This window comes from Canis aureus, chromosome 5 (assembly GCF_053574225.1).
Source record: "Canis aureus isolate CA01 chromosome 5, VMU_Caureus_v.1.0, whole genome shotgun sequence".
NCBI classification, from domain to species: Eukaryota; Metazoa; Chordata; class Mammalia; order Carnivora; family Canidae; genus Canis; species Canis aureus.
Window position 1 is genome coordinate 21,924,940 of NC_135615.1, and position 11,266 is coordinate 21,936,205.

General features: G+C 39.0%; 1 protein-coding gene across 1 annotated transcript in view; it reads left to right on the forward strand.

Annotated features, from left to right (window-relative positions):
* ITGA8 (integrin subunit alpha 8) overlaps positions 1-10,978 on the forward strand; it is a 169,116-nt gene extending 158,138 nt beyond the window's left edge. Inside the window, exons 29-30 of the mRNA XM_077897083.1 lie at positions 6,088-6,210; positions 8,135-10,978. Coding sequence (XP_077753209.1) covers positions 6,088-6,210; positions 8,135-8,221 — 210 coding nt within the window. The 3' untranslated portion in view covers positions 8,222-10,978. The remainder of the gene's footprint in view (positions 1-6,087; positions 6,211-8,134) is intronic.
* Positions 10,979-11,266: the final 288 nt, after the last annotated feature.

The following is an 11,266-nucleotide window of genomic DNA, read 5'->3' on the forward strand; positions in this document are numbered from 1 at the left end:
AGATACTTCTTTTGTAATGAAACTTGTTTTCTTAGGCCCTTGTGTGGATGATTAGTTAGTTTGTATTCCCTTGTCAACATGGTCATGATTCAACCATTTCTTGAGCTCCACGTCAGCCTCACACATGGAAGAAAAGAGCTCTCCCCATCTGCTACCTGCAGCCTGTCTGAGTTTGTAACAAATGAACTCACGAAGCTCGTGACACTTGCCATGTTCAGAGGTGAGGGAAAGGTTGCATGGTGCAAAGGGATATGATTGAGTGCTCAATTATCACAGCGCGGCAGAAAAAAGCAAGATTCAGTTACTTGAACACTTTCTTTGCTTAACGGCAGAAAAAAGCAAGATTCAGTTACTTGAACACTTTCTTTGCTTAACAGGGAACGTTGGCATTTGTGTGTCATGCTACTAAAGCTGAATTCCATACCTGATATCTGGGAGGGAATATGATTGTCTAGTATAATTCCCACAGTGGTTTCTATAAAATAGTTCATAAAAATCCTTCTTAGAAACCTCATACAAAAACTGTGAATCCATTTCATTTGTTAGCACAACTTAGGAACCTTAAAATGGAATTATTATATGAATCAATTGTTTGGAGTTCAAACTGCTTATCTCTCATAGGTTATTTAAATGTTAAAATGTGTGTCCAGCTGGTCCACTTTATGATATTATTTTGTTCTAAATGGCACTGTAGGTAGAGTATTTTGGTACATTTATTTAAAACATTCTTGTGACCCCTATGAAGTAAGTTTACACAAGATTTTGTGATACATAAATACAGATGTCAACGTTAATTACAGTTGCAAATATAAGGGAGCCTTTTCCTTCTACCTTGGTATTTTGTCAAAATATACAACAACATATCATAAATGTCCATAATAAAGTGTAGGCATATTAAAAATTTATTTATGGTCTTTCAACCATAATAAAGGACAAGATTTATGATGTGATGAAGGTAAGATTAAACGTTCCCTACTTAGTATCACTTTCGAAGGTCTAAACCACTTATAATTTATGGATCTCACTTCCTAAAATTGCAGATAATTAAAATAAGTGAATTGTTAACATTGTATGCCATTTCTTTAAATAGCTATATGTCCTCAATACATGAAGATAAAGTGATACAATTTGTTCATGAGTTGGCACACACTTGAGATTTTCTCCTTAAATTTTAAGTATTTTAGTTAGTCGACATGACCTTTCTTTCTTAAAGCAGTTAAATATGTAATTTCTTGCCCATAATCTTAAAGGGAACCTTCTGCCTTGGGACCACCTTCTTGATGAATAAATCTTGTAAGGGAAGACTTAGGTAAATGGGCAAACCACACCATTGTGTGAGATTTTACAAAATGTTCTAGAGCTATACAGTCCAATACAGTGGCCATCAGCCACATGTGGAAAGTGAGTACCTGAGAGGTGGCCAGTGTGAGACTGAACTAGTAGTTTTGCTTTATTTTAACTAATTTAGATGAAAACCTGAAAACTGTTGCAGTATAAGATGTTTTTCCATTAATGCAGCTGTGTTTTTTTCTGTGAGACTACGTTTCACTTTAACCACTGAAAATCTAGTTTTGTCATGTGCTACAAATATGAAATACACACTGGATTTTGGACACTTCATTAAAAAGAAAAGCAGAGTTTAAGATGTCTGATGGATATTTTGGTATCAACTGCATGTTGAAATGATAATAGTTCTGATATTTATGGTTAAATAATTAAAATTAATGTCTCATCTTTTTCCTCTTTTTTAATGTGGCTGCTGAAAATTCTTAAATTACACATGTGGCTTATTTTATAATAAGAAATAGAAATTTCTAGACAGAAATAAACCTGATCTAGAGCAGGGTTACAGAAGGTTCTAGCTTGAAACATGGGATATTTCATAAATCTTATTTGAAATGAGTGAAAAATTATTACAATAAATCAGTGTTTAGTCATGAGAAACTGAGAATTAAGACCTTTTTTTCTTACTAGTAGTTATCTGATGGATAATGAAGTTTCCTGAGGGCTTATCAAAATGAGCTGCAAGACAAACATAAACACTAACAAAGTTTTAGTATTTTCCAACGCTTTATTTCTTGGCAAGCTTTCCTCAAACCATTCTGTAATTTCCACAGCACTAATACAAATTTAAATAAGCTTTGGTCCTATAAAAGTAATCAATTAAGTCTTGCCCCAGTCAGGTGGCCTGTGCAGCTCAAGTTTCTAATTTATACAAAGCACTGACTTTCAGGAAAAGCCAGGCTTTACCTGTTTCCACTCATGAATGAAATGCCCCATTGCCATGTATACACATGAATATGTCACATGCCCCCCTAATCAATGTGTCCTCAGAAGGACCTCCCTTTCCAAGACATATAGGACTCTTCCAATGATGTGTTGCACTTGACTCTTCATCTGCCTCTTTCCAGCAACAACCAATCAGCTCCCCTGCATTGGAAATCTGGAGAGATACTCTGGGGCACTGTTCTTGATTTTCTGTTATTTCTACTGGCCTTGGTGTAGTGACTTCTTGACTAAGTGGTGAAAAGCCTAGAGGTGCCTGGGTGACTCAGTCGGTGAAGCATCTGCCTTCAGCTCAGGTCATGATCCCAGGATCCTGGGATCGAGCCCCACATCAGGCTCCCTGCTCAGCGGGGAGGCTGCTTCTCCCTCTCTCTCTGCTGCTCCCTCTGCTTGTGCTCTCTCTATATATAATAAGTAAATAAAGGGATGCCTGGGTGTCTCAGTGGTTTAGCACCTACCTTCGACCCAGGGTGTGATCCTAGAGACCCGGGATCGAGTCCCACATTGGGCTCCCAGCAAGGAGTCTGCTTCTTCTTCTTTGTCTCTGCCTCTCTCTCTGTCTGTCTCTCATGAATGAATGAATGAATGAATGAATGAATGAATCTTTTTTTAAAAAGTAAATAAAATCTTTGAAAAAAAGAAAAAGAAAGAAATGCCTAGATAAGTTTAGGAAAACACCAGAGGCCAAGGAAGGTCTTTGCAGCTCTTGCATTTTAGATTGAGATGATTGGGCACCCTCAGTGCCACATGGATGTCCTAAAGGATGTCTTTTCAGCAGGCAAGAAAAGCAGAATGCAGGCGCAGGAGGATTCCTGAGTTTTCTTGCTTTTAAAACTCTTTGTCCTTTCCTCCTGGTTAATTACATATGATGACTTACAGGAAATGTACATGACATGTGTAATCTGAACTTTTAAAATTCTCAGAGAAAGGAACAGCATGGTATTTTTTAAGTGAGCATAATGTTACTGGGAGCAGACCGATGACAGTTCTGGTGATGAGAATTTCAGAATTTTGGAACTGAAAAGGACAGTCGGGATCACCTACTCTCAAATGATTTTAAGACACTGCTGTTAGAATCTTTGGAAGTGAATGCAAACAAAAAGCCAATAGATTTTTGTAATTATACCTATAAAGCTGGTTTTTGCTTCAGAAGACCCTAATAAGCATATCCTGTTCAATTTAATATTTTATTCATATTTTTCCATCATTGCTGCAAAAAAACAAAAGCCTTCACATAACTTCCCCTACCTGTTTCTACAGGATGACCATGTTTTTTAGATAATAACATCAAAACCTACAGTAGCCTAGTAGCAAAAGAATCCAGGAAAGTCACTGTAGCTGTTTTCCCATCCCATTGCTTTTTATTAAACTAACAATTTGAACAGAACGGTCTGTGACCCTCTGGCCCTTCTTTCAATTCCTTTAGCGCTCTCTCTCTCTCTCTCTCTCTCTCTCTCTCTCTATATATATATATATATATATATATATATATATGAACACTCACAAATTCAACTATTTGCTATGTTTAACATGAAACCATGGGAGGCAATTTAAGATATTAATTAGGTAAATCAGGACAGGGAAGATGGAGAAGCATGGTTCCTTGTGTTACTGTAAATTACCTATTAGTAAATTTTGGTGATTTCTAACACATGCACCAAATATAGCCTGAAACTACGTTTAGGGGGAAGAAACCTTTATAAGAAACCTCAGAATTGTCCATGGCTCCAGATTTTCTCTCTGCTGGGTCACTGTAACTGGCTGGTGAGTACATGTTTGCTCCTCTCCCTTGTGGTTCCAAAATTCTGAAATTCTCATTATCGAAACTGTATGAGTCTGCTTCCAGTAATACTAGTATTGTTTTGAAAGACCACTTCATGTCCTTTCTCTGAGTACCTTAAGATGCGGATTGAGTGCTGATTTCATAGGTGCTATTAGATGTAATTCACTAAAGGAAGGAGTATAAAGAGAGGGGATTCAGAAGTCATTAATCCCGTTCTTGCTCATGCAGCCATATACATGCAAAGGATCGTTTTAGAGTAAGTTATATAGCCTGCAGAATCCAGGTGGCATCGTGGCTACTTTGAGTCCCTGCAGTGCGTTTCCTCGTGTGCCGTGTGTCCTGTCCCTAGACTGTAGCAAGCAGCGTGAGGTTGATGCCATCTTGGTCGTGGAATGTTGCACCTCCTGCTGATGTGATGGATGAAATAGAGACTGCTTGGTAACGGGAGTTAGCAGGCGAAGGAGGAAGGTATAATGGTGAGTAGGTCATGGCCAGCCTTTTTCTCACTGAGAGCAGAGAATCAAGTTCCTGGCACTGTTGTGCATGTGGAATGACTAGCAGTCTCACTACTGTTGGTGCCTTCATTTAGTCTGGATGTAAATGATACTTGGGGCTGGAGAATGAGTGAATTACCTTATCAGTATGTCCACTGCGCAGAGGAAATGGACACAAGATGAAGGAGCAACGAATAGCTACACAAGCTGACAAGCGCAGAGGCAGGATGCTGCAATGTAATTAAGAAAGCAGAAGAAAGAGATGTGCACCGTCACAGGCCCCTACTTGGGTGGAAATTATGAGAACACCCATATGTTTCCAGCCAGGACACATTCCAGAGCCACTAACCTTTGCCACGCATCTATTATTATCTCCTGATTGGTGGGTTAGAGAATTGTGGCCTAGAGGTTCTAAGCATATATCAGGACTGGACCCATGATCCTTCCAGCCAGGACAGCTAAAACCAGGAGCACTCTGACTGCTTTAACTGGGGCAGTGCTTACTTCTCTCTAAAACCAGATAGCCTTGCCTTCATGAACAGCATTTTAGATCCAATAATATTTTTATTTGTCTTCTCCTTGGCAGAAGGTGTTAGCAGAATGGCTGGGCCTCCTCTTGGTTTTGTCTGAGGCTCTGCAGCTTCTCTGCTGTCTGGGTCTCCAGGGGCACATGGGCAACAGGAGAGCTGCTCTACCCATGTGGGGAGGCAGGGATGGTTCACAGGCACTGAGCGTGCAGTTCTGCTGGGAGGATCTTCTTTTCCTCCAAATTCTCTTGCAACAGTGAGGAATGAAATGACCTCTCATGGCAACTGAAAACTGGATTTAGGATTAAAGCAGCTCCAATGCCTCTGGACAATTAGTGCTCACTTCGCTCCCTGCAGTTAATTCCATGAAATCCAAGATGGCTAGTCAGGCTCTGGGCTATCGTTCATTGATAAAACACAGAACCTAGAGTTAAAGAGGTGGTGACATTAGTTGTATGAATCACTTAGTCCCCCTGGTACTCAATTTTCTCATCTGTAAAATGGGGGGTTAGATTAGGTGATCTCTAACCTTTTGCACATTCAACAGTCCAATGGGTCCAATTCAACTCACTTCTCAATGAGGTTAGCTGAGCTCCATGAAGAAATGTGTGTGGACAGATTTGACCTTTCGGAGGGTCTATTTTTAATCATTACTGCCATAAAAGGTCCAGCCTGATTTAAGCTCATTCCTTTCCACTCTGTTGGTTCTCAGTCCAGCTTCGATTCCATGCCAGGGTTTCTGGGCTGTTCTGAACCAAACACACACCAAGTGTCTGTAATTAGACCTTTCATCCCACCTGGAGGACCTGAGAATGTGCTGGCTTTTAAGATTCTATGTCTGAGTGTTGTAGACCTTCCAGTCTCCCCCAGGATGATTTCAACTACTATACGGATCTTTTTAGAACTACTCCCATCTCCATATTGTACTGGTAACTGCTGCTTTATTTCATCCAATAGTTTTCAAATTCAAGCTCATTTGCTTTATTTTCCATTTCAGATTAAGACATCAGTTATTTGGGCAACCCCAAATGTTTCCTTTTCAATCCCATTATGGGTAATAATACTAGCAATACTTCTTGGATTATTGGTTCTGGCCATCTTAACCTTAGCTTTATGGAAGGTAAGTTTATTTCTTTTATTTTTCTCTTTGAGTACAGAGGCCACTGAGGGGATTTACAAAGATACACCTAGAGATTTAAAAAGACAAAGACAGAGGCATGATTTGGGGATTTTTAACAGTCGAAAAGGCATAAAGGGAAAATTGTGTCTTGTTTGTTTTGGCAAACTTACTATGCCTGTATAGCTGATATTTAAGAAGACCAAGAGTGTTTAATGTTGCTTTTATCTTGAGATTTCTTGTAAATAAATACAGAGAGTGTTAGACATTTTTAGCTGAGACGTGTGATCTTCTTTCCAATATGCTTGGAGTGAAAATCTTTTTATGAAGCCTTCTTGTGTAATTAATCAAGATCTCAAGCTTGTTAGTGATGTGGTCCTATCAGCAATACTTGAGATGTTTCTTTATAAGCACTACCCAGATGCAATTAATATAGTAATTAATGGATACTTGGACTATCATGCCAAATAGATGCTGCATGTTATAATATTCTTGAACTTGTTTGTCTTTTTTTTTATCTTGCCCATTAGTCCATCTCCATTAGGAAGATTGAATGTACTCTTTCATGTGTTTTACTGACATTTATTGTAAAAACCTACAATAGGAATTAATTTCTGGCCCCAAAACCAATAGGACTGCCAAGTTTCATAGAGATTTCCATTCCAAAATACAAACAGTGTCACAATTACATGACTAGAAGAGTAATTAATCCAGTCACATCTTCGTTAACCACCATTGTTGTGATTCCCCAAAATCATAGTGTATTTTTGTTTTAAAACAATATGTGACTTGCCTAATAAACTGAGAAAACCTTGCCATGCGAGTTAAATAATGGCTTTCCTGATCATTATCGTAAGCTGTTTTCTGCCATCCTGAGCCTACAGAGTCTGCTGCATAGTTTACCTTTAGAAATAGACCCTTATGTCATTCTGTTATTTATAGTATCTTTGTTTCCATAAATGATACAATGATATGGGGCAGTTGACAGAATATGGTATTGGTCCTGAAAAAAAAAAAAAAAGACAACTCAGTAGTTATCAATAAAACCCAGTGAATTTGGCTTCCAGGGTAAGAAATAATATATAAGAATTGAGGTTCCAGGAGCAGCCCGGGTGGCTCAGCGGTTTAGCGCCACCTTCAGCCCAGGGCCTGATCCTGGAGTCCAGGATCGAGTCTCATGTCGGGCTCCCTGCATGGAGCCTGCTTCTCCCTCTGCCTGTGTCTCTGCCTCTCTCTCTGTGTGTGTTTCTCATGAATAAATAAATAAAATCTTTAAAAAAAAAAAAGAATTGAGGTCCCAGGTTTCTAGACCAAATACTAATTGAAATTCAAGAGGATGAAGATTCTAAGATAGCTTCTTCCTCAAGTCGCTGGGTGATCTTTGGGAAGTCACTAAGATGTTCTGGGAGTGAAAGAAATGACCAATCTACTTTTCCTCTATATGCTATGTGTTCCACAAGTACAGAGTGATATGCAAGCATCTCCTCTCTTCTTCTTAAATTCCATCCCAAGGTAACTATGGTATACTTCAGGAGAGATTCTCCCTTCCCTGGCCAGTAGTTAGTGCTCCTGCTGTCTCCAGAAAGCATGCAGAAAAGCAGAGAGGAAATCTTTGGGCCTTGTTGCTATAATCTCGGGAAAAATATGTCAGGTCCATAAGTGGATTATACAAAACAGGGACATTCTCCCACATGGGAGGAGGAAGGACCTGGCAGGAGGAAGGACCCAAACACTCTGCCTGATGCAACAAACTCTCTCTGCAGGTAAAGACTACTCTGCTTCCCCCTTCTAATTTGGAGAATCAGACAGGGAATATCCACAGAGCACTGATTTCCTTAGAAAACACAGAAAGTGAAAATTCTTAGAATGAGGAGTTTCACCCAATTCCCAGACCTGATTTAATAACCCTCTTTTCTCTTGTTCATAGTGTGGATTCTTTGACAGAGCAAGACCCCCCCAAGATGATATGAATGACAGGGAGCAACTGACAGATGACAAAGCCGCTGAGGCATGAATTTGGAGCAAAACCCAAGCTCCAAATATTCGAACATTGGTCCTGTTCAAAGAAAAGGAACACAAAGGTTAAACAAAGATTTCCCTGTACATGCCAGTGACCCTGAAGTGGAAGGGCCCCAGAAATATCACCTCATGTATGCTGCACTTTGGAGAAGCTGCCGCAGAGCCCAGAGACCCTTCTGGGTGAGATAATGTCCGTCCTCAACACTGTGGAAACCGTTAGCAATGGTGGAAGATGTCTTTTGCTTTAGTTGTTCTCTTTTTGGCAGACGCTCTGAAATGGGCATGGGAACTCAGTTGCTTTCCAGGTAAATCCAACTCAAGCCATGGAGATTAATTATTTGAATTACAATCGACTTCTGACAGTGAACTAGGACCAAACCTTCCAACACTACTGCATCTGATGGAATATTTGACACCTCCCTATGGAAAAGACACATTTCTAATGAAGTTATGGCTCAGGGAGACAAGCATATGTTGTTGGTACTGTGAAAGTACTTTTGAAATGACCAAGATAATCTTGTAACTGAGGAGAACAGTTTATTTATTTATTTTCCATGTCTCTAGGCAGATATTCTGGTCATCTAGAAGATTTGAACATTACAATTTGGTTAGCTGCTTTTCAAAATCACTAAATTTCCTTCTAAGATTACCATCTTGTGCAGATAAATTAACAGAGCTTCTTCAGGATTTAGACAGTGCTAAGGAAATCAGACAGCTTCACTTAATACCATGCCACCCGCTACCTGAAATCACTTTTGTTCACACCTTCCAGGGACTCACATCTGCTTAATTCAGCTTTGCAAAAAGTTGTATTTTATAGCTCCTTACATGGAAATAAAAATCTTCCCACTGACTTAATTAGCAATACACAAATCTCAAGGTACTCTTGAACCTCTCCGGTTAAAAAATAATGGTAAAATTTCTACAGTCCATTAATAAAAAAGCAATTTTACAATATGGGTAAATGTTACTTTTAATATCTATAAGAAGCAACACCAGTATTTACCTTGGGATTAAATACCTATTTACTATACCTCAAATTTATATACACAGGGAAGATGTGTTATGCATACATGGGAAAGAAATATAAAGTTATGCAGATACAAGATGAACCCAGAAAAGGGATTCCTAAGACTTTTATTTACAATTGCCTATTCTAACTTTACTACTCATCTTTACTGCTAATCTTTATAGTACATACCTTTGGAAAATAATATTTATCTTAGCTATTCTTCCATCATCTAAAGTCTAACCATCACAAAACGTTGATGTTTAAAACTCTTGTAAATAATCCATAACCGTGTGTAACGTCATCATGTTTGAAGTCAAGTTGACCAGCCAAATTCATATAATCTGCACAATTTTATATACTTTTTATGATAATGAAAACTTACTATGAAGAAATGCTGAACAAATTTTATATTTATGTGCAATATTTTATAGACCTATGTATCTAAAGCATGTTTACACTGGCATTAGTTATTTTTTTAATTAATATCCTAGGTATTACAGATAATAGAACTAGTGGACCAAAATCCTGAAGTTTACAAAGCAGTTGGAAAATTTGTGTTCCCAATGTCAACAATCACACTTTATCTGAAAGAGGAGCCAGACTCACAGACACTAAATTTTCCATGGTGCCTTAACCTGGAGCTAAGCCATTTGGCTACAGCTGCAGAGCTTCATCGGAAACCAAATGCAAGTCACATGGAAAAATATTCTGATGAAGTTCATATTTTTCCCACTTACAAATTCAGTCCTGTCATGGCAGCAGTTTCAAGTCTATAAGGACTGAAGTCTGGCTCCTAATGTGTATGGCTGACTGTGGGTGAGAACTGCAGGTGCCTCAGAGAGGTTAGGTCCCACACCACCTCTGGGGGTCTTCCATGTTCGCTGTCTCAGTAGAAATGGTTTTGTGGGGAGGTGGCTGTCTGTATATGATTGGAGGAGTGCCAACAGATTTCTCTGCCCCCATATAATGCCCTAACTCTTGTCATCAGGCCTGACTTTGGGTCAATAGGAATTAGCTCCTCAGAATTTGGGGTCATAAGAAGTCCCTGAGAACACATACCCATTGCCTTTTCAGCTAACATTTGCAAAGGAACTCAGAACTCCTGGAGCTACTTAAGTTAGGACCCCGTGAGCTGGGTCACACAGACACCTGGAGGAAAGTAGAGATGCCATGAACAAGAGTAGGACCAAGAAGGAGCAAGATCTAGGGGCTTCCTCACAATCTCAACCAAGAGTGGTCCTCTCTAGCGGGATGGGCACTGCTACCTACAGACACTTGGGCACACAGTGGCCCCCTCTGCTACTTCAGATGTGGAAGCAAATGGAGGAAGGGGGACACCTGAGGTCAGGTGGACCCACCAATCATCAATTCCTGAGCATCGTTTCTGCTTGAGGAATGCTCTATCAATGCACTGAAAGTAACTGCTTCCCACATAGCATCATCACCAATCGCTTTCATAATTACATTGTACCAGGCTTCTGTTAGAGTCTATGTATATTTTAGACATCCCCATTGCAATTCTTGCAGCTGGTTTTGAGGATGTGGAAAATGGGCAAATCAAGTTTCATACACTTGGAGATTTTTATACAGTAAATAAGCAATATAGTTGCCCCTGACACCCCACTGTTTCAACTCAACTCCTTTCTTTTTCTTCTTTTATTTAAATACGTGTGTAGATATCTGTGAAGATTTTCACATACCTATTTACCTTGTCACTAATAAAATGAAAAATTAAAGACATGATGATGTACTTGTGGTTTCTTTTGCATGCAATGTAAAGCTTTACCACAATAGCAGAGATCAAAAGTTTCTGTCTCTATGCTTTGATTTTCTATTATTATAAAAACATTTAACGTTGGAAGAAATTTGAGAGTGAGAATACAACATTTCTTTGGGATGATGAGAATGTTCTAAACTTAGATTGTGGTGATGTTTGCATAACTCGATCAACATACCAAAAATATTGAATTTTACACATCAAATGGGTGAGTTTTCTAGTACATGGATTAAATTTCAATAAAAATATTT